This window comes from Typopeltis vanoorti, chromosome 10 (assembly GCF_054136105.1).
Source record: "Typopeltis vanoorti isolate ZY-2024b chromosome 10, IOZ_Tvanoo_1.0, whole genome shotgun sequence".
Lineage (NCBI taxonomy): Eukaryota > Metazoa > Arthropoda > Arachnida > Uropygi > Thelyphonidae > Typopeltis > Typopeltis vanoorti.
The window spans coordinates 44,741,372-44,766,244 of NC_143558.1; the positions used below are offsets into that span (position 1 = coordinate 44,741,372).

The 24,873-nt window shown below is 34.6% G+C and overlaps 1 protein-coding gene across 1 annotated transcript in view; it reads left to right on the top strand.

The window, feature by feature from the left end:
• The first annotated feature begins 316 nt into the window (after positions 1-316).
• Positions 317-24,873, top strand: part of LOC150102377 (glycogen phosphorylase-like) — a 479,880-nt gene continuing 455,323 nt past the window's right edge. Inside the window, exon 1 of the mRNA XM_090399808.1 lies at positions 317-677. Within this exon, the coding sequence (XP_090255934.1) occupies positions 432-677 (246 nt within the window). The 5' untranslated portion in view covers positions 317-431. The remainder of the gene's footprint in view (positions 678-24,873) is intronic.

Here is a 24,873-nt window from a genome sequence, read left to right on the forward strand (position 1 = left end):
AATTAATCAACGACAACTTTCTGTAGAATTAAGATGGCTGGATATGCTCCAGAGACAACTAAGGCACTGTGGATAGTGTAATTTTTCTTTTTTTTTTAATATAAGTCTTATATTAATAAGACTTATACACGATAAAATTTATGTGTTTCTAATTAATTCAGCTTTTCCCAAAATGTTCGTTATTTTTTCACTCTTTTTTTATGTAAATTCAAGGCGGAATTCTCTTAGGGTTGGCAACGTTTATTGACTGAGCTCTAGGATTTTGTGCGCAGGCGCGACCTTGATTGTCCGCTGGATCATCGAGTTGTGTAAAGTAGATCGAGGTAGTGTGTGTGCGAGTGGTATTTGCATCGTTAGCTGGGTTGTTTGCGGGCCGTTTCTTTAATTTCTCCGAATTCGAATATTCAGGTTTCATATCTTAGGGATTAATAATGGCAGCGCCGCCCAAGAGTGATATGGACAAGCGGAAACAGATTAGTGTAAGAGCAATAACTGGTGTTGAAGATGTAACAAATCTAAAGAAAGCTTACAATCGGCATTTACATTATACTCTAGTTAAAGACCGTAATGTTGCTACTGCTAGAGATTATTACTTTGCCCTTGCACACACTGTGAAGGATTATTTAGTCAGCCGGTGGATCAGGACTCAGCAGTATTACTATGAAAAAGATCCGAAGGTTAGTTACTGGACTTCTGTAACTAGTGTCATAAATTTCATGCATGTCGTCATATTTTCTGTGTGAAAAAAAAAAAAAAAAAAAAAACTTTAGAAAATTAATATACTGAAAACAATAGGATTGAACAATTCAAAGAGAGAACATTTTCAGTAAATATAGGATGGGACATTTTCTTGCTCTCCTGTATAATAGTTTTTTGATATAGCGGAATTTTAACTAATTTTATGAAGTCACTCAAATTCAGTCAGTCAGATCGATTAAAAAGTTTTTAAGTTTGCTTTACAGAGTTTGGAAATCTTCATATCTCAACGCTGGTGCAATGAAATATCGTAATACTTTTCGTTTTCTTCGGAAAACTGTTGATTGTCGGGACGTAACTGTGATTGTTACAGTTCTTGGATGATGTTTGGTGCTTAGCAGTTTATTATTAGTTCCTGCTCTAACAAAACTTACGGATTGTTTTGCTTAATTTATTCATTTTGTTGTCTGCTTATTTTAACGACCAATGTGGTTACATTCAATATATTGAAGTATTTATATTTTTGGTCTTAGCTGAACCTTTCTCATTCAACTAAGACCATATCTTTTTAATTATCTTGGTTGCCAAATACACGAAGGTAAAAACAGTACTAGCCATCTTAATTTAGATAAGCATGTTTATAGAATACTTTAGTATTTCCTGCATTAAGCAGGGAAGTAAAATATTGTATGGAAAAGTATTAACACAATATAAGTTTTTTTTTTAAAAAAAAAAGTCCTGTGTATGAAAAAAACTCCAAAGTATACATATTCTGAAAGGAGGATATGTTAAAATCATTAATAAGAATAAAAAAATAAACAGAACTGGATAGAACATTTAACGGACAAATTATTATGCATACAAAACAAATATTAAATTATAAACCAAAAGGAAAGAAAATGCTTAGAATACCTTAGAGCTTAGTACATTAAATTGAGCAGTTAAGATCAAAATATTCATATCTTATTATTATTACGCAACATCTCCGAGAAGTGCAAAGACTCATCGTGGGAAGGCACACTACACCACTACAACTTGCCGTCTTCCTTAATATAATAATTAAATCTTATAAGTATGTTTACTACTAGATCGCACAGAAACTCTCATTTGAAGCCAAATGAAGAGCAATTCTGAATTTGAGTGGTCTTTAAAATTTTGAAATGGTAGCTTTTTTTTATTTTATGTAATATTAATTTAAAAGTTATTAAAATATTTTCGTTTACCAATAAGTTGCATGTTTGCAATTAATGGCAGTGTACAAAACTGTATTCAGGAAATCTTTTTTTTTTTTTTTTAATTAGAGGATATAGTTACTTTCTAAATGTATCATAAATAAAAATGCACATGATCGTTCTGTATACATATACTGTTAATTTTTTTCTTGTCTGTTTATAGTGGTGAATTTTAAATTTATTTTATAGATATAATAAACATTAGTATCAATAAAATAAGTATTTTAAATAAATCAGTTAAAAGTTTGAATAATAAAATTATTGAAATCAGATTCTCCAAACATGCATTTCATCCAGATGTTTGTATTAATTTGCAAGCATTGCTTTATCTCGAAGAGCTGATCTCTAGATATCTTACACTAGTTTCTGAGCTGGCCTGTTGGCTGAGTGGTTGGCATACCTGTGATCTAACAAACAGGTCATGGTTCGAATTCTGCTGCAGGCATGGATGTTTGTGATTGTCTTACCTTGTGTACTGCTATAATCTTTGATATGGTGCAGTATGACCTTTGCTGTCCTTGCACCATTAAAACCACAAATCATCATCATCTAGTTTCTGACCCCCCCCCCCCCCACCTTTCAACCATTCAACTATCCACTCAGATATATACTTGCTTAAAATGCAATATCGGTTAAGGTCAAGCCTCCTGGCAGTGTGAGTGCTAGGATACTATTTCTAGATGACTATATGATTATTATTGACCTGAAATAATTTGGTCAGTTGAAGAGGGTGGGATGAAAGAATGTTAAGAGACTTAGCTGTGATTAATGAGTAATCCAGCATGCTACTTGGATATACTGAAAATTGGAATCAGCAAACCACATATATGGCTGCTGTATAACTTTTATTTGCTTGCCTACTATTTAAGGAGAGAGACAAAAAAAAAAAAACCTTAATCTAGTAAGACTTTGTTTTCTTAAGATAAAGAAAACATTATCTTTCTAGATCTGTTATATTTCTTAAAATGATCTCTGTACTCCTGGTACTAGTCTAGTTTGTCTACAAATGTAAATCCCATAGTATGATATGAATAATAATAAATAATTAAAAATCCATTCATGTTAGAGGTTTAACGGAATATTAACAGCACTGAGAAAGGATTAAAACTAATTTTAATACTTCCAATATTTCGTCTCCATCACAGAGACATCTTTGGGGATTACAAAACTTTTTGTAACAACATACACACAAATACAATACAAAGTGAAACTAAAGTCCTATCTAGGTGGTGTGCCCTCTATGGGTATTTGCAGGTGGCCTGGGATGTAAAGAGGGATCTCTGATAATTAAAGTTTCCCAAATTTTGGGAAGTTTAACCTTTACATCCCAGGCCACCTGCAAATGCCCATAGAGGGTGCACCACCTAGATAGGACTTTTGTTTCACTTTGTATTGTATTTGTGTATGTGTTGTTACAAAAAGTTTTTGTAATCCCCGAAGATGTGAAGATGTCTCTGTGATGGAAACGAAATATTGGAAGTATTAAAATTAGTTTTAATCCTTTCTCAGTGCTGTTAATATTCCATTAAACCTCTAACATGAATTCTTCACAGCACTTAAGCCTCAACACACAAATTAAAAATCAAAGGCAAATATATTATTCCATCCATAAGCAGTGACATAGTTGCCTGCAATATTTCATATTTATTGCTTTGGCCACTTTTATTATTTAATGTTTTTAAAGGTAATCCTTTACAATTCAGTCAGGTTTTGCACCAATATGTAGTTCATTCACTGCTCATTACTTTAGCTTATCCATGCAGTCTATGTTAATCAGATTTAATACTGTTTCATAGCTTTAGATGCAACCAAGACAGACATGTTATCAAGCATATAAGTTAAACTATATTATTCTTGTCTAACATATTTGATAATAGATTAGCAAGCCAATCCATTAACAGCATGTCAAATATGGTTAATCAAATAACCTGCTGGCTTGATTGGCCGAGTGGTTAGTGTATTCACTCTCCAACCAAAAGGCTGTGGGTTCGAATCCCACTGTGGGAATAGATGTTTGTGATTGTCTGTGAAAATACTAGTGGTGGTGGTGGTAGAAAGTAGATGGTGTTGGTGTAAATGATGAGGTTCACTGTAGTTGGTGGATTGAGTGGAGACGGAGAGTTGTAGAGTAGGTTCCCTCTCTCTCGATGAGTCTTTGGACTCCCTGGAAGTGTCACATAATAATAATAAAAGAAATTTCTGTTCATCATTTAAAAGTGAATTCCTTTCATTTGGGAAAAGGTGATATATTTGCTTACATATGTCAGAATTCCACAGACACACACACACTCTGTCTCTCAAGGAAGACTTGTTTGCTACAAATTTTTAACCCATGGTAATTTTCTGAATTTTTTAAAATTTTCTGAATACTACTTAATTGTATATTTCGAGTTGCAGGTTTCAGTTCAAATTAGAAGTACCTAATAATAAAGACATTGCTTGCAGCATAATACTTTATCACTTGTTAAGTTCTTTTGAACATAGAAGTATTTCTATATCTTACTGCATGAACATTGTTGGGGACATTGCCTACTAGTCTGGTCTTTCCATATTGATCCATGAATGTATAATTTTGGGGTTTCTTCTCATTTAGCTGCATGTTTTTCCCTATGTTAATAATAGGCATGTTTACATTGCCATTGTGTCCTCTGTACTCCTGGTACTGTTTATGGTAATTTTGTACTTGGTATTTAAGGTTTTTTTATTATTATTATTTTTAGATGTCCTTTAGTATGGTTATTTATTTATTTTAGGTGTTCCCTGCTATTAAAAGTATTTAAGCTATATTGCAATTCATTTTGAATTATGATTTGGAACAAATGGCTGTTCTGTGTATTTTTTATTATGCCATATTTTTATGCAGGAGGATATTGATTCCAAGGCATCAATGGTTATGGGCTCTCTGCATTGCTAAATTTTTTATGGTTCCATTTAAAGAAAAATGAAAACAGTACACTTTTTGTTATTATTATTAAATTTCAATACCTATGGATTATACTCTTAGAAAATACATAAAAGGAGAGACTGTTCCAAAAAACAACAGTGGAAAGAATGAATAAAGAGAAAGAAAAATCTGTTCTCTGAGTTAGGAGTTGAACTGTAAAAGATTATTGAATACCTATTGCATGCGTTTTACCAAATTTAGAGGATGGTGCTGGGGGGGGGGGGGTAGGGGAATTGCTAATGTTAATTCTGATGAATGGTGACCCAGAAAATTTGTGGATAATGCACTCAACAGAGACTGTGTGTGTGTGTGTGTGTGTGTGTGTGTGTGTGTGTGTGTGTGAGAGAGAGAGAGAGATGGGAGTAAAAAAATTGACAAGAGATGGATTGTTAACTAAATAATTATCCTCTTCTCTGTGGTATTTTTTTTTTTTTTCCTCAGTAAGTTCAAGGCACTTCTCTAAGCATAAAAATGGCATTCAGTGATTGAATAGATTTGGGATTTGTTTTAGAGTTAGATGTTCAGAAGTAATGTCTTGAGCTTTTGCTTATGAGAAAACAAGATCTCTATGATGCTAAAGTGGCAGTATTTTTAATATGGTTAAGCTGAGAAAGACTGAAGTTATCGCAAAAGAGATCATTTGTCTGGAGATTTGGGTATTGTCAAAAGTAAGACTGAAAAAAAAGTGTCTTTTTTTTGTTTTGTACAATAAGGCAGGATTGAGTATTTGCTGAAATTGAAATTAGCACTGTTATCCAGAACCTATGGGAAGAACAGTTTAGAGACCAGAATACAGGGATGTAGAAATTCTGTTTTGTAGTGTAACGCAGACTTTAGATTTGTATTGTGCAATTGTCAATTGAAAAAAAATGAGTGTGTTGTAATTAGAAAAACTGTAGATTCTATCTGCAGTTATCTGGTATTTTGGACTTTGATATATAGAAGGAAAAGCATAGGTAGGAAAATGAGACCTTGTTGAACTTTGCCATTAATTATACAGTTTGGAGATAAATTTTTTGGAGCAATCATTCCCGAAAAGACACATTCAAGACAAAAGATGGGTACATGTTCTAATCTAGAGTGCTCCATAACATAAAAGCTTTTTTTTTTTTTTTAAATCAAAGATTATTAAAGAAGCAGCATGAACAATAAATCCAGAGACGATATAAAGGACTTCTAGATTTATTGAGTTTGGAAGCCTTTCTTGTATCGTTGGTATGGGGAAAAGGGAATTGCCATTCATCGGCTGCCAATTTTCTGAAGGAGTTGGCAATTTACTTTTTTTTTTTTTTAATTCTGTTACCTATCAGCATACATTCAGCTATAAAAATTCAGTATAATGGTGCAGTTCACTAAAATAACAATGAAGAGTTTAAGTGTATTGATGGTATATACCTTTCTTAAGGTGAGTTTGTCTAAAGCTGCTGAATCTTCCTCTGAATAATGTTAATATTTCACATAATACTACATATTTGATATAAGTACCCTCTAAGTTTGTTTAATATTATGATGAAGTAACGAAGGCCAGGAACTACGTATATTATCTCTCGGTTGCCCATCGATGACTTGAGTTTGGATCCCGTCAAGGACACGATTTTTTGTCAGAGGATGAGTTAGCTAGTCTCATACGGAGTTGGTAGGGTTTTTCATCCCTTGAAACAGGCAAATCGGTCAAAAGAACACACGCAATTTACAGGCATGATACACTTCATAGCCTAAGTTGCTTCGGCCATAATTTTAAACGACAGCTTATGATTATCTGTTTTGCATGGAGCAAAAACTTGTTTTAGGAAGATAATAAAATGCATTACCTCTTAATGACAGTTGATAACTCACCTTCAGTTTAAAACTTCCTCATATCATTGACATGATCCAAATCTAGATCCTTTCAACCATAGAGACTGCATTACTCAAGCTCTATTATTTGAGGAATTGACTTATTTCAAGAGCACCTTCCCCAAAGATGTTAACCACTGAAATGAATTAAAAAAAAAAGAAAAAAGTATTGTCTTTATTGTTATTTTTTAAACTTCCAAAAGTACTAATCTTTATAGCGCAATACAAAAACAGAAGAGTTCACTCTGAGATTAAAGCGTATATGAGCTTGCTAAGAAATAGTTTTTCATTTTCATGTGAAAATTAACAGTTTTATGTACCTGGGCATGCTGAGCATTACATAATCCTGAAATCCTGCCATTGGAGACTAGATGCATTTTTTTAAGCCATTCAAAGCCACTAGTAATCAGGGCAATGGTCTTGCAGTGAGACACTCGGCAGCATCCATGCTGCAGTAGGATTCGAACCAATATTCCATCAGTTGGAGAGCAGAGATGCTAACTACCCAGCCAACGAGATTGATAGTGTCATTTGAGAAATCTTTTTCATTTATAATCAAAATGAGATCTTCCTGAAAGAGTTAATTACAAATTGATAGCTTAAACAGTTATTACTGTCATATAATCATTATTTTCACTCAGGAATTCTATGTAATCATGGATCGAGATTGCTCTGCCTTAAACACACAACACTCTACTATTCAAACTCATTTACTGTCAACTATAAACTGTTTTATAAACTTTTTTTAAGTGTAATCGTACAGTTTGTACTGCCTTTTGTCTTTCAAATCACAAAAGGATGTAAACCTATGGCACCGTGGTTGAGCTAAGAATTTTTATGCTCTTTGTTAATTTTGTATTTTTTACATAATCGGGAAATTCTGCTCTAGAGCAATCAAACATGAAACTTTTTCAAGCCTCCAATAAGCGGGCAGGTGATCTCACACCAGCTGACGAAATTCATCTCTCATCTAAAAAGACCATCACAAATATCCATGCCGTCGGTGAAATTTGAACTGTTGCCTGTCGATTGAGAGCTGATACGCTAACTACTCGGCTTACTAGTAACATATTAAAAGTGCTTAATTAGAAGATGACTGTTAAAAAAAACTTTGGGCAAAACTTTCATATAAAATGTTTTTAAGATTCCGCCTAAGTAGTACGACTGCTGGCTAACTGTATTGTGCTCACATCGTCCTGTTTCTCTTTTGAGTGGGAGGACTGATATCTCCATAATTCACGAGGTATTATGATTATAGAGAGAGATTATAGATTATAAAGAAAAAAAGTATTTCCAAAAGAAAAATTAAAAAGTAATTAAACAATATTGGGAAAAAGAGGATTTCTGTATTTAAACAAGCGCCTTAAAATTGGAAACTATATTCTAATCTGATTATTCTTTTACTCTAAGTGGCTTCTAGCACATTGGGTAAATCAGCCGTTTATCTCATTAGTTGCGGTGCATGGCTAACCACATATGACTTTTTCACGTAATTTGGAATTTAACGTGCATGTTTCCAAAGCGTAACTCACTTTCGTAAGGTGAATTTGTGAGATAGAAGTTAAAGGTGTTGATTTAATTAAGGAGGGATCGTGAGGTAATATAATTTAGGCAGTAGATTCATTTTATCGTTCGATGTGAGATCGTCATCAGCTCCACCCTACTCATTGGAGGTCCTAAGTGGCTTAAAAGTTTCATATTTATCTCTAGGGCAGGGGCTCCTGGATTTTCTAAACCCGTAGCACATCCACGATACTAATGCACTATAACAGCGTTTCTCAACCGGTGAAAAAGGATTTGGTGATATGTAAATAACAGACGGTTGAATTTTTTTAAATTTATGAAATTATGAAAAATAAAATATTAAAGATATAGTTCACCCACCGTTTGTAGATCTCTCCTTGGCATTTTGCCAAGAATAGTCGATTCATGCTGAAGGGGAGAAAGAAATCATGTACGAATTGGTCGCCAACATGCGAAATCACGGTATGTCGTGATTTCGAACTAACTAGTACCAGTACAGCGAAAGACTTGTCTGTCGCTGTACTGGTACTAGCTTGATTTTTGTTGTCGCTTTTTTGCATTATTTTTTTATTATTAATTTGTATGATGGATCCAGTACAGTCAACAAGTTCTGTTGTTAAACGTTTCAGTAGCTTTTGCAAAAGAATATTGAATAATGTGCTGACATTCTGAGAAAAAGAATCGTCTCCTTGTTCCTCTTTCTCAAGTCATAAAACGTGCAAGTGCAATTGCGGGCGGATCGGGGTCGAGTGTTAAAAGAATTCGTAGGGAATCAGAAGGTGAAGGTAAACCAAAATTTAAATCTCCTAAAAAAAAAAAAAAAAGCTCCAGAGTAAAGAAAACCATCGAAACCGTAGCTTTGAATGATTTTGATGTAGACGTTATAAGAACTATTCACGAATTTAATTTTACGTGGTCGAGAAAAGAGTGCCAACTGTTTCGAAATTGATTCCTGTGCTTAAAGAAAAATTAATTTTCCTTGGAAAAGAGAAACTTTAAGGAAAATACTTCATGAAATCGGATTTTGTTTTAAAAAGTCCCAGAATAAAAGGAAACTTATCATGGAGCGAAGTGACATTGTTTTATCAAGAACGCAGTATTTGAGAGCAATAAGACCGATTATGTATCTAGATGAAACTTGGATTGATAGTAATTTAACTTATAGAAATTGTTGGCAGTCTAAAGTAGAATGTGGAGTGCTACAAACCGGAAATGCCTCGCGGCGCATAATAATTTTGTGTGCGGGTGGAGAAATGGTTTTTTTACCGAATTCAAACTTACTATACAAAGCCGATTACCATAGGCAAATGAATTCTACGATCTTCGAAAAGTGGGCAGAAGAAAAACTGATTCTAAACCTTCCTAAAAATTCCGTTGTTATAATTGATAACGCTTCATATCACTATTCGATTAAACAAAGTTCCAAATTGGTCTAATAAGAAGCAAGTTCTTATGGATTGGCTCTCTGCAAATAACATTTCTCATTCCCCAGATATGCGAAAAATTGAATTGCTTAATTTGGTCAAAAGAAAATCGCCCAGAACTAATTATTTAAATTCGACATGATGCTCAAAGAGCATGGATTTCTAGTTTTGAGGCCACCACCATATCATTGCGATATTAATGCTGTTGAGTATGTTTGGGCAGAAGTGAAAAGTTTCATTCGCCATCGCAAAGTAACTGGAGATATTCACATGTCGAAACTTTTTAAGCTTTCAGAACAGGCGATTGAAAGTATTACAGTTCAAAACTGGGGAAAATATTGCTTTCAAGTCACCTCATTGGAAAATATATATTGGGACAGAGACGGAATTATCGAGAGAAGAATTATGCGAACCTTGGGTTATCAGTTTAAGTGAAAGTGATGGCGATTCAGACACCGATTCAGATGACTGAAGATTAAAAGGATTTGATAATGGTATTTTTTTCCCAACCTTTTTTTGCATGGGTTTGTTAAAAGAGTCACAACAAGTCATAAATAATTAATCGGTTTAGGACATTAAAGTGTCTCAGTTCTCTCAACTGTAAGTTTAGAATATATAAGTTCATTTGAAAAAAAATTCTGTTTTTCAGTATAATAATTTTTATTTTATAGAAAACTTTCTTAAATATAAACTTAGTTAAATTTTTGTTTTATGCTATACCTATTTTTAATTTTGTTAATACTCTACGTACATTTTTCTAACTGTTATACAAGCACTGTACACTTTAAAAGCTAAAAACTTTAAAGTTACACTTTAAAAACTACAATGTTCGTAAAAGAAAAGCTAAATTTTCCGACCTGTAATAATAAACACATCCCAGAAGACAGATTGATTACCCTATTATCGGAATGGATTCTCCTTTTTCTGAGATGTGCAGGAGTGTCGAGGGATCTCTAATCGGTGGGCGAACTATACCCGCCCCCCCCTCTAAAGTTAAATGATTACATATTTTAATTTTTTTTTTCTTCAATCTAGCAGGAGTTGCCCAATCATATGTTGATTTTCAATATTTTGTTTGTTCAACCACCGATCGGATAGCTATATATATTTCTCAAAAAGCTTAAAATCTTGAGCGAGTCTTATCTGGCGTTATTTTCTGTTCCTGGAAAAACACGGCAGTGTTGTCAGTACGCATTTCTGCGTCAGTAACTTATTGTGCAGCGATGAGGATTTAGTAAAGGTCTGCGTCAATCGAAGTAAAAAAAAAGCCAATACCCGAAGAACTGCAAATTGTTTTTGATCATTTAAGATTGTTAATTTTTATTAAATCCGATAAATTTGCCAAGAGATGGGCATCGATCACGAAAAACTGCTACCGCATGGCGAAGTTAGATGGTTGTCAAAGGATAAAGTTCTAAATCGTCTTTTTTTGAACTTCGATTCAAAGGGCGAGTTTTCCTTTGCGATTCAAAATGTGAATTAAAATAATGTTTCTTTGATGAATTATGGTTAGCTAGATTAACTGATATTTTTGGAATACTTAATGATCCGATTTTAACTTTACAAGGACCAGATGTGACTCTTTTCACTATTAAATGATAGAGTAAATGCAACAATAAAACTTGAGTTACGATCACGAAAAACTGCTACCGCATGGCGAAGTTAGATGTCAAGGGATAAAGTTCTAAATCGTCTTTTTTTGAACTTCGATCCGAAGTGCGAGTTTTCCTTTGCGATTCAAAATGTGAATTAAAATAATGTTTCTTTGATGAATTATGGTTAGCTAGATTAACTGATATTTTTGGAATACTTAATGATCCGATTTTAACTTTACAAGGACCAGATGTGACTCTTTTCACTGTTAAATGACAAAGTAAATGCAACAATAAAAAAACTTGAGTTGATCATCAAAGACTTGGATAAAAGGTGTTGTTTCCTACTATCTTTAGGAAATTTTCTTGGAGAAAATAATTTAACCTTAAGACATGAATTAGTATCAAATATAAAAAATCATTGGAAAGACGTTTAATGGGATTATATTGATCAAGTGCATATAATAAACAACTATGTTATACCAACTAGTTTCACCAACTAAGGCTGTTGGCATCTTCAGGGTACATAACTGATGTAAGGCACTAAAAAGTAAAAAACTGTTACAAACTATAATCAACCGATTCCAATTATATTAAACAAAGAACAGAGCGCGTACAATACATGCATAGAGCGTGCATGATATCACTTGTTATTTAGGAACGTTCTATAGTTGACACTATAATTCAGTTCTGGCGACTTGAAGGATCTGATAAGGCTCTTCCAGATCACGGGCAAGATTAGTCCTTGGTTCCTGTTAAGGTTTTGTATATACATCGGGAAACTGTTGTGGTCTCCTTAAAAATGCGGGAGCGGAAGTCCTCCTCCATGTAAGGAATTGTGCTTCTATCCCACTCTATGGTATGGTTCGTTCTTGAGAAATGACAAGCTAACCCCGATTTTTCTTCTTTTTCCTATGTGTTCTTTTTTCCCAATTTCAAGGCTCCTTGAAGTTTGGCTGATGTAATTCAAGCCGCACGAGCAGGGTATGTTATAAAGTCCAGCATACATATTTGGAGAAAGGATGACTATCTTTTGGAGATCTTAAGAGTTGTCTAATCGTTTCTGTAGGTTTAAAGGCCACTCTTATTTTATGTGGTCTGAGGAGTCTAGCAATCTTTTTGGAAACTGTCCCTAAGTATGGAATGACGATGGTAGAAATATAACCTGTATCATCTTGTTGTCTTTGTCGGGGTTCAGAAAAAAGAATCTTGTGGACGAGTCTTCGAGGAAATCCATTCATGGTAAGGTTGGTGGATATCAGGGATAGTTCTTCCTGGAGGTCTTGTTGATCTGTTGTAAGGAGGGAGGCATGGTTCTTGAACAATGTGTACAATAGTAAGTTTCTGAGAAATGTGGTGGCAGGAAGTGAAATGTAAATAACGTCCTGTGTTGGTAGGTTTGCGGTAAACTGAGAGATTGATACCATCATTCGGAAGCTTCTTAATTAAAGTGTCCAGAAATGATAATTAGTTATCTTTTTCAAGTTCTAGAGTGAATTTGATTGTGTGGTGTAGAGAGTTGATTTTGTTAAGAAAGTCGAACAGGTCCTTTTTTGTGTGGTTCCAAACGATAAAAATATCGTCCACGTATCTCCACCATACTGTGGATTTAGGGCAGGGCCGCATTCCATTAGGCGCATGATGCGCAAGCTGGGGACCTCACTCTCTATGGGGCCACATTTCAACAATAAATGAAAAAAAAAAAACATTGTTATAGTTGGGAGGACTAGTGGCCATCCATGGAAACTGGGAAAGAGTGTGGTTAGCGAGGGTGTTAGAACTAGGTTTTTTACTTGGAGAATGTTGAATGAGTGGAATAAGTTGCCAGAGTCTGTTGTGGGTGCCATGATTGTCAGTGAATTCAAGGCAAAGTATGATAGATATTGTGTGGATGTTGAGTAGTTATTTAGGGCCTCCCTCGATGAGTCTAAGGACTCCTTGGAGTTGCCCGTAATAATAATAATAATAGTTGCGAAATAAAATACTTATTTATAAACATTAAATTCATAACATAAAAACTAGAGTCCGCTGAAAAATTTGTGAGGCCTCCCGCTTCCATTTGAAATACATTGTTCTTTCCTTAGAATATAAAGCTAACAGGAACTGCTGTAACAGGAATACTGCTGTATTCCATGAAATTGATGTAAGTGTACCATTTCTTTGCTGGACGTATATACACGTCCAGCAAACTTGGATAGTTATAATTTTTAGAAAACAAAAAAAAAAAAAAATATATATATATATATATATATATATATATATATGGACTATATAAAGATCATCGAGTCCAAGCGTAAGCAAATACCTGGATAGTACATATATATATATATATATATATATATATATATATGGACTATATAAAGATCATCGAGTCCAAGCGTAAGCAAATACTTGGATAGTACATATATATATATATATATATATATATGGACTATATAAAGATCATCGAGTCCAAGCGTAAGCAAATACCTGGATAATACAACACCAGAGCAACTCATAGTCTACCTGGTATAGTGCAACACAGAGGCAACTCGTAGTAAGGGTGGAGCAGGCTCCGTTCACTGTTCTTGGTATTTACCCATAATGTGAAACCCACAGTATGGTGGAGATACGTGGACGATATTTTTATCGTTTGGAACCACACAAAAAAGGACCTGTTCGACTTTCTTAACAAAATTAACTCTCTACACCACACAATCAAATTCACTCTAGAACTTGAAAGAGATAACCAATTATCATTTCTGGACACTTTAATTAAGAAGCTTCCGAACGATGGTGTCAACCTCTCAGTTTATCGCAAACCTACCAACATAGGACGTTATTTACATTTCACTTCCTTCCACCACATTTCTCAGAAACTTACTATTGTACACATTGTTCAAGAACCATGCCTCCCTCCTTACAACAGATCAACAAGACCTCCAGGAAGAACTATCCCTGATATCCACCAACCTTACCATGAATGGATTTCCTCGAAGATTCGTCCACAAGATTCTTTTTTCTGAACCCCGACAAAGACAACAAGATGATACAGGTTATATTTCTACCATCGTCATTCCATACTTAGGGACAGTTTCCAAAAAGATTGCTAGACTCCTCAGACCACATAAAATAAGAGTGGCCTTTAAACCTACAGAAACGATTAGACAACTCTTAAGATCTCCAAAAGATAGTCATCCTTTCTCCAAATATGCTGGACTTTATAACATACCCTGCTCGTGCGGCTTGAATTACATCAGCCAAACTTCAAGGAGCCTTGAAATTAGGCAAAAGGAACACATAGGTGACATCAATAATAACAGAGAAGAAAAATCGAGGTTAGCTTTTCATTTCTCAAGAACGAACAATACCATAGAGCGGGATAGAAGCACAATTCCTTACATGGAGGAGGACTTCCGCTCCCGAATTTTTAAGGAGGCCACAACAGTTTCCCGGTGTATATACAAAACCTTAACAGGAACCAAGTACTAATCTTGCCCGTGATCTGGAAAACCCTTATCAGATCTTTCAAGTCGCCAGAACTGAATTATAGTGTCAACTATAGAACGTTCCTAAATAACAACAAGTGATATCATGCACGCTCTATGCATGTATTGTACGCGCTCTGTTCTTTGTTTAATATAATTGGAATCGGTTGATTATAGTTTGTAACAGTTTTTTATTGTAGATGCCAACAGCGTTAGTTGGTGAAACTAGTTGGTATAACATAGTTGTTTATTATATGCATTTGATCAATATAATCCCATTAAAAGTCTTTCCAGAGCTTTTTGGTCAAGAAAATTAAACGTCTTTTAACATAAAAAATCATTGTTTTCAGTTAATACATAATTTTAAATTGTATTTCCCAGTAGATTATGAAAAAGAAAACTAGAGCACGAATCCATTTTCTTCAGATTATGTACCAGAATATCTTTCTTCTGTAGAAAAAGAGCAACTTTTATAAGTTTCTTGTGACAGAAATTTAATAGATGAACTCAGAAACACTTTAATCAACTTTTGGATTAAGGATAAAAATGATTTTAAAGAAATTTCATAAAGATCAAATAAAATGTTTAATGCCGTTTTGTTCGAGATATTTATGTGCAATAGGATTTTCTTTCACGTTATATTTAAAAAAAAATGTAGAACAAAACACGCTTTGGAATTAAATTTACGTTTGAAATTAAGTAATAGTCATTCTGTAGTCATTCTCGATGTAAGGCATAGAACTGTTTTTCCAATCTATAACGTGATTTGATGTTGAGAAATGATGAGCTAAACCAGATGTGATGATTCTATTATGATTGACATCCCCCACATGTTCCTTTTGTCTTATTTCAAAACTTCTAGAAGTCTGACCAATGTAAGAAAGATTTAAATGATAATAAAAAAAAAAAAAAAAAAAAAAATCAGCTAACGCCTTTTTATTCCCGTATATACGGGAGTAGGCGAGGCCATTTAGCCCTATCTAACTTTTGGAGACTGAGTGGGCAGTTCAATCTCCACTGGTACCCAATCAGAGACAGATGGCCCAAGGCTATCACTAATTAAGCGGTACGCAGTGAAGAGAGACGGCTCAAATGTGCCGCCATCTCGTGGTTTCTAACCCTAACACAATATATTTAATGTCTGAAATAATGTGGGTTCTACGGTCGATTTTCTTGAGTTTACAGGACGAAAAACCCGAGTTTCCGGGAGGAAAAACCTGCTTGCCCGTGCCAGAGATCGACTAACTCGGGAACCGGTCGAAAAAAGGCTTAGAAAAATTTCCTCTAGTCGCCGACTAGACTCGAAACCAAGACTTCCTTCGTGCGGCCTAGCGCGATGGTGTGCAAACGCCACATCCACTGAGCTACACAGGCACTCCGTAAATTATAATATAATTTAAATTATATTTGAAATAAGACAGAAGGAATATGTGGGGGATGTCAATCATAATTGAATCATCACATCTGGTTTAGCTCATCATTTCTCAACATCAAATCACGTTATAGATTGGAAAAACAGTTCTATGCCTTACATCGAGAATGACAACAGACACAGAACTTTAAAAGAAGCCCCTGTGGTACTACGCACAGGCAATAAGTTAAATAGAAATCAAGGTATTATTCTTAAAGACGTGGAAAAATCTCATCATCTCTCTCAGTTCAACAGAACTACAATATGCAAAAAACTACACAACACGTGGTCCTGTACCGGATTCTGACTGAAGCATTCGAACACATGCAACCCATCAAACACGAATGATCAAATGTAACGGCCTAACAGTTACTAAAGTGTATGTTTTACATGTAACTTAATGCATTTGTTTTCACACCAGTTCAGCCTTGAAAATGCTAGACAGTGGCTAGTGAAACTTGTTGGCTTTTTGTATATTTTATCATTTATCTTCTGGTCTTTTAACAATAAAAGTTCCTTATTTTAATACATCAGACCAAATATGTACAATTTAAGAAACTAAACACTGTCAAACAAGTTTATTAAATATTTCTTAAGGTGTTCCCGAGTTATTACATTTAATTGTTATTGATTACAATTAAATCAGCATTTTAATATATGCTACCGAAAAATTTAAATTTTGGTTTTATTATTATTAGACCTCCGGGGAGTCAAGGACTCATCGAGAGAGGCCGTTTATCACCCACACCAGTTATCATACCTTTCTTAAACTCATTTACATTAGATGCGCTCACTTCGACAGGCAAACTATCCCACTCACGACTCTGAGAGAAAAATCTAGTTCCTACGCCTTTCTTAACTGCATCAAACTTAACTTCCCTTTTCCTCTCCACACCTTTCATATAAAGAAGAAAAAAAAATCCTCTAACAACCTCCGAAAAGTTTATAGACCTCTATCATATCAGTTGGGGAGCGGGGGGGGGGAGTAGTTGTTTAGGCTATCAGATGGGCTTCTGCGAGAAATAACACGTTATAAAATACAATCTTTTCTTATTGTCATTTTGTGTTAATTTCATAATCGGTTATAACTTATTATGAAGGCAACTAAGACACTTTATAATAATAATAAAGCACTAATATTCTAATCAACGTCGTGGCTTGCTTATTTTAAGTTCTTTGTGTTAATGATATTTTATCCTTAAATATCATTAATATTTTGCATAAAAGGCGCTCTAATTTATTTTATTTCGCTAAAAACATTGTAGGAATGTTTTCATGAAGGATAGTAACATGGCGGGAGGAGTTGAGATTAGATAATGCGGAACCCCTTCCCTGGAAAATAAATCTGAAACTATTTAAGTTAAGGGATATTACATCCCATAATTGAAGCCTTTGGCTCTTCATATAATTAGTAAATCTGAAACTTTTTTTTTTAAATCGAAACACAAGCACGCGCCGATGACGTGTGCTTGGTGATAAAATATCGTACATAGCCCTAAGTTTGATTCTCGTCGCAACGGGAGGAATCTTTATCTGGACGATTTCAATCGAAGGTGAGTTAGCCGATCTCATACGGAGGTTAGCAGGGTTTTTTCTCCCGGAAACTCGGATTTTTCATCCCGCATACAGACAAATCGGCCCTTAAGAACACACGCAAGTTACAGATAAAAAATACTAGTTGTGGTGGTGGTGGAGGTGGGCGGTAGATGGCGTTGATGGAGATGATTTGTAGTAGAGATTAAGTGTAGTGGTTGAGACAGTTGTAGGTGTCCTCCTGCGATGAGTCTTCGGACTCCTTGGAGGTATCAGGAATAATAATAAGAATATATATATATATATGGAATATGCTTTCGTACTTATCATTTGTTGACACTGATGGATGCGATGAAGCAATACTTAGTGAAACAAAAGTAAATTAAAGTAATGCTTTTTATTTTCGATGGCAAAATGAATAAATTATACGGTTTTGCTTTTTGAAAATAATTTTAAAAATTTGAAAATATATAGAAAATATATATATTTTCTATATATATTTATTTTTATATTTTTTTATATATTTTTCTATATATTTTCTATATAGAAAATATATAGAAAAAAATTTTTTTTTATATATTTTTTTTCTATATATATATATATATATATATATATATATATATATAAGTTTTTTACCTTGTGTTTATTATACATTGAAGACACCAAGAAATTTTATACTTGGTTTTTCTCTTTAAGGTATAAAGAGAAACACCTTTTACCTTGGGTTTACCCAAGGTAAAAAACTTTCTACATCTTTCTCTCATTCAGAGATCTGTGAAAATCTCATCCAGAGATTTTTATTAATAAGGTCAGACTCCTTTTGTCTACTTGTATATGAGATATATATGACTTCTGCATTACTTCAAATTTGATATCTCTTCCGGGTCGAGCTCCCACTGGCGTGCTTTTGCGCTGAAGTGGTCGCTTTCTCTGAGATATGAGCGGCTCAGCACGCTGGTGGGGTGAGCCTGCCATTGGGCATAGCCACCGCTGAAGGTTCTTCTTGTGGAACTTCCACTGAGTTAATGATCCTAGGGTTACTCATTGTTGAGGGATCGCCCGAGTTTTTGGACTTAAACATACCAAAATAAGGTCGAAACCGGTCTTGGATAGTGACTCTTCCCATTATGCATTGCATTATACAATCCCAAAAGGAATGTGCTTTGCATTATGGGATACATACTAAGGCAAGTGATATGAAGTCATTAACCTCTATATACACGTAGCTCAGACGTGAATATATTTCACGCGCAAAACTTTGTTTTGCTTACTTGGGAAAAGAATTAAAGCTAAATATAAAATTTCGTGGTATCTTTAACACACACACACACACACACGAAGGGGGGGGTCTGGAAAGTTCTGATAAATACCTAGAACAGAAATGATATTAAAGCAACTGATATAACCACAAGAAAGAATATACTAGTATCAGAGTTATGAGGGTAACTTATGTTCTTAGAACTTACGAGGATATAAGAATATAAGTTACCTTGATAACTCTGATACAGTATATTCTTTCTTGTGGTTATCAGTTGCTTTAATTTTTGCTGTAGGTGTTTTCAGTACTTTACAACCCCCTTAGATAGTACATCATTACCATGCTGAAAAAGGCGTTAGATAATCTGGGAATATGACTCTAAAGACCAAAGCACTTTAAGCCACATCAGGTTTCAGTAAGCAGAGTAGGTGGTGATTTCACCTCGAGCTGTGAAAATCATCTGCTGCCTCGATGGTTCTAAATAATTTACAACCATTGTGGGATTTGAATCCACTGCTGGCTGTGAAGCGGAGACACTATCATTTTAGCTATCTGCCAGCTCCCCCCCCCCAAAAAAAAGGTTAGGTTTTAATTATACTGTATCACTATATAAATGTCCAGTTACAGCATCATTCTTCCCCACTGGAAAATTCTCTAAACATTCCTGGATCCCGAGTATTGTTTTCTAGTTCGTATGCTGCGTTACCTTGCTGCATATATTAGCTACCGTCAAACTAATCATGGAATCAATATTTAAAAAGAATTGGTCCTTCATACCTTTTTGGGTTGACCTTTGTTTAATCTTTCATGTTCTTTTATTTGTTTATTTTTTATTAAGTATGAAGCTAAGTTTGGTGCCTAAATGAAAGACCAGTGTTATTTATTTATGTCTGTCCTTTATCTTTGTGGCACAGATCTGAGCTGTTATAACAACAATCACATACAGATTGTGATTGTTGTTATAACAGCTCAGCATTTAGCCTGTAGTTGCTGCACGCCTTCTCCATTTTTATCTAAGACGAAAAAACTGATCTACACATTCAGCTACGACGTCCATATTTGGCTCCTGTTGTAGCTGCTCGCATTACTTGGAAGCTCTTTCCAGAGGAACACGTCCTATTTTATTATATACTAAAGGACGTTGAAGGGCAAGGTGTTTCACTGTTTGTGTTCTTAATGTTTAATACTGTTTTTGCTGCTCTCTTAATATCGAACTCATATTACCATGACCCCCTTAACGTAACATAGCATTGCACCCTTTATGATTTCTACTCCCTTTCCAAGTTGCATTAAAAAGAAAACTGTGTAGGCTATTGGCATTCTTTCAGGTTATGCAAGTGTTTCCTATCTAGCGTGAATGAACTGATCCGCGTCAGGAAGAGTACATTAAATTTGTTTCCGGAAACTGTTGACAAATTCAGTGTTTGCGAAACCGGCGAATTTGTGTCTCCCTTCAAAAATATTTGAAATTTAGACAAAGCCATAGCAAGAAAATCTTGGTACCTGAAAGTCATAAAAATTATCCTTCAAAACCTGAATACAAGAAGCTCCAAAGATCGGGAGAATTTTGAATTTTTTACGGAAGATTGAAGAACAAGGCGAATTCAAACAATCAGAAATTTTAATGCCAGCTTAGGGTTATTTAAAGACGTCAGTAATCTTTGTAGATTTTTTTTAGTATTTCAATTTTTCAATAATTTTTCTAGTTTTTTTATTGGCTTTCTTCTTAATATAAATATTATTAATATCCATCGAAATTTGTATTAAGAAGAAAGCAATATTTGCAGTGATTTTATTACGACTTTGTTATACAGTGTTTACTATATCGTCACATGGCTTATCATTATATACTGTTATAATTGTTTAGCATACCTTATGGCCGTTTTCCATTCTACTGTTATTCTCTAGAAAATCAATTTCAACATTTTTTTTATCGCATTAAATTGATAATATCTGTGTATAGGTAAATGAGGCCGCAGTCGTTCGTTACCTCTGTGGTCTTTTGTATACAATTAGGCTTCAGTGTTCATGCAGTTGTTGGAATTATCACTGTATTTATGTGTAATGAAATTGAAAATGTCTTGGCGACGTGGACACATCATCTGCGACATAGTTTTTAGTCATATCCATTATTTCTATCCTGTCCAAGACAGTTTCTAAATACCAGGGGCGAATGCTGGTCTTGAAATTCACGCTTGCTCTTGTTATCATTCATGAAGTTAGAGGTGTGATTGAAGTCTGATTAGCGGAATAATGAATTACTGACTATTTTAAACTATATGTAGTATTTAGAAATTTATGTACATTTAATTATACAAATACAACATTTATTTTACAATGATATTCTATCTTTTTCAATTTAGCTACTTGAATACAAATTCTACCCTACGGTTCTTCTTTATGAACTGGTCAATAACATCGTCATAAAAAGTTGGTTGTAACTTAATTTTCCCAAGCAACACTCTTGTAAAGGCTTGCTGAAGCTCACTGGCTAGAGCTACTTTGATTGCGTATGGCCTTGTATTTAAGACGACGTGAAGGGAGCGGAAATGGTTATGCGCGCGCATGAAATCACAGTGCCGCAGCGAGGATCTGGGAGTGCCTACAACCGAGCATGCCAAGGTAGCTTTGACTAGACGAGCAAGCATAGGCCTTCGATAAACAACGCAAAGCTCAATTATTGCTGCACAAGCTTAAGACGTCTTCTGTCTACAAAAATAAAAGCCTAAATGGAATGCTTATAAATGCATGCATTTATTAACAAATAAATATTACCTCTTTCTCAATTAATGAGCTTGTGCAGCAAGCAGGGAGAATTCGCCACTGCTAAACTAAATACAGGTTCAAAGCCAAATTTCTCAAAACAAAAACTTCTCAGCACATCACTGTTTTCTACTTTTATGATATATCGACGACAGCAATATTTTCAATGCAAACTTAATATCAAGATCCCACACTGTTTTTCCTAATTCTTTCATTTGATGTTAATTAAAGAACTGAGTTGTCTTAGCCTTTGAATTTCCTTTAAATTTCATGTTCATGTTTCACAGCAATATATCAATATAGGGATTAAAAACTTTCTCCCTTTTTAGACGTAGCGGTAAATGGCTCTCTAATGTCGGCTATAGTCATCAAAACAGTTTCCAGCCAAGCATTGTTCATCTTTTGATTTCTAAATTGGCTAGAGGAGGCAGAGGAGAGCTCATTGCTCTCTCTCCTCCTCGAGCCAATTTTTATATAGAGCATTTAAAAAAAAAAAAAAAACATGCCCTTGATACTGCCATCATCGAACATTCTATCGAGTTACACTGAAGTGTTCTGCATTTGGACACATGGCTCAGATTCTGGGAACTGGATTCTGGAATCCTGACTGTCAGGTGGAGGAGGAAGGAGTAGTCAGGATACCAGAATCCAGTTCACTATAAAAAAAAAAAAAAGAAATAACAATAGCCTGCCTTTTTTTGGGATATTCCAATCATACGTCTTCCTAATGGTACTCACTTTCTGTAAACCAGGATGCATATACAAACTTTCCCGTATTCTCCCCCCCTCTCCCCAAAACAATATAGTATTATTAAAGCTCTTGTTTGTAGAACCTACAATCTCTGTTTCAATCAGGCTTCTCTCACAGCTGAACTCTCCTTTATTCGCCGCACTCTTATTCAGTGGCTACAGTGCCAAAAAAAAAAAAAAAAAAGAAGTTATCCTTCCATCACTTCACATTCTCTCAACATATGGCTTAAAGTAATGCTTATTACTATTTCATATATCCATGGCACCAGGGCCGTGTTCATGGGTGTGTGAACTGTGCGGTGGCACAGGGCCCCGCAAAGCGCAAAAAATTGAAAAAAGAAAATTAATTTTTAAAAATTATTATATAAATTAATATTATAATTATTATATAAAAAATATTATTATATAGAAAAATATATGTATATAATTTTACAACCAACTATTGTTGTTATAGTAAGCGAAATAAGATCATAGCGCTAGAGCCATAGTATTTGAAGCTACGCTAAAATATATAACAATATCGTACAACACGGGTGGTGAACCTATGGCACGCCCGAGAATTTTGCTGGCATGTCAGTGATTTACATATGGTATCCTTTTATACTCTTATAAATTATTCAATCTTTTTTTTAATTGTTACAATACGTACAAGTTAAATTTTGTTTTACAGGAGAGAGCAGCTATGAAGACATGAATTCTATTGGTGTGGTATTAACAAAAGATCACGCGACCCTTTAAAGACAAATGGAACCGACAGTTTCTGAGTTGAAATGCTAATTTTCTTCAACCGAATTTCATAGCATCTGTCATAACAACATTCACTATATATTTCTTAATTTTAAGACATTCACGACGGGGTGTCGTTTATCGTTCTGACAGAACTTCTCATTACCGGCGGGCTCTACTCACACAAAGTTTCAACCCTTGGTTGATTTTTATTGCCTTGTTTGCGTTTGAGCTGGAAGGGGAACTCACACAAGCATTATATGGCATGTTTCAATTCGTGCTAGAATTTTATTTGAAGTAAGCCTTTGACATCTGTCATAATGACATTAGACATGCATCAAACAAACACTTATTTAAGTAATTGAAAAATTAGACAAGAGTTTTAGTTAGATACTGTGTTTCTGGTGCAATATATAGTTTTGCTTGCATCTATACAGCCTAGTTTCTGTGAGAGGGGTACATGTGATTCATTAGTTAGCACCGTTTTATTCTAGCTGTCTCTAATTGCATTATTTGTTGAGAATAATGCAATTAGAGACAGCTCTAATTACACAGACTGCCATATGTTAAGGTAAAGCCATCTCTAAAAATTCGGACGATCCCTAGGCCACTCAATTGTGGGCGAAAGACTGTCCATCTCAGTGATGGCCATCCACCCGCACACCACCACTGAACAGAACCGCTCATATTCCGAAGAAAAACATTCACCGACAAAGCCCATCACTGGGCCGTGCCCGAGAACACTTTCCACAGAGACTCAAATTGCTTCCTTAAGGCAAAAACCTTAAGAGAGTGAACTAAAACTCTCGAATCTCTGCACCCCAGGGGGTAACAGGAACAGCCGAGCCTCAGTTAAACTTCATTGGTACAGCATTGCCATCCATTACCCTCCCAGCTTCTACAATATATTATACAGACTGCAAAAGCCTCTGTACCTTATTCAGGGATACAATAAAACTAATTTTTTTCTTTCTTGCATCTACAGTATATAATGGCTGTTGGGGAAGGCGTGTTGTTTTTGTGTGGGAGGTATATATGCAAAACGTTTTAATGTCTTTTTTCGTAAAGCGAAATCAGGGGTGCCAGTTATATTCGACGGTAAGCATTCGCCGACAAGCCGACATCCTTCTGCTGCTTTCCCTCTCCACTGACTTCTGTGGTGAGTTACAATGCATAAATGTTTTTATCACTACCGTTTTTTTTTTCAAACCAACATCATTAAAATCAATTTAATAATACAATAATCAATTTTATACTGAATAATATTATAAATTTTTGGTGATCAGAATGTGATATGTCAATGAAACTTACCACAAGTTAATTTAATGATGTTGGCCTGAGGAAACTACGATATTGTAGCATTAGTCCTGTGATTGATAACTAATTTAAATGCGTACTTTTATATTTCTCAACATGCTACACCATATACATAAGTGTACTAATACTCTTTATAATTATTCCATAATTAATTATTAATACTTATTTACTAAAATAAATAGCCAAAAGGCTTCACATTGGCAATACAAAATTATATAAATTAAGTGGATATTAAATCCAACATTAAACGTTAGTTTAATGTATGAACTTTAAAAAAATGGGAACGGTAATTTACGAGTAAGTTTCTTGGGACTGGGCCCTCTAATACAGTAAGAATAAATATAAAAATAACTAGTGATGGCTATATTATCAATTTTCTCCTCTACATATGCTTGTGAGT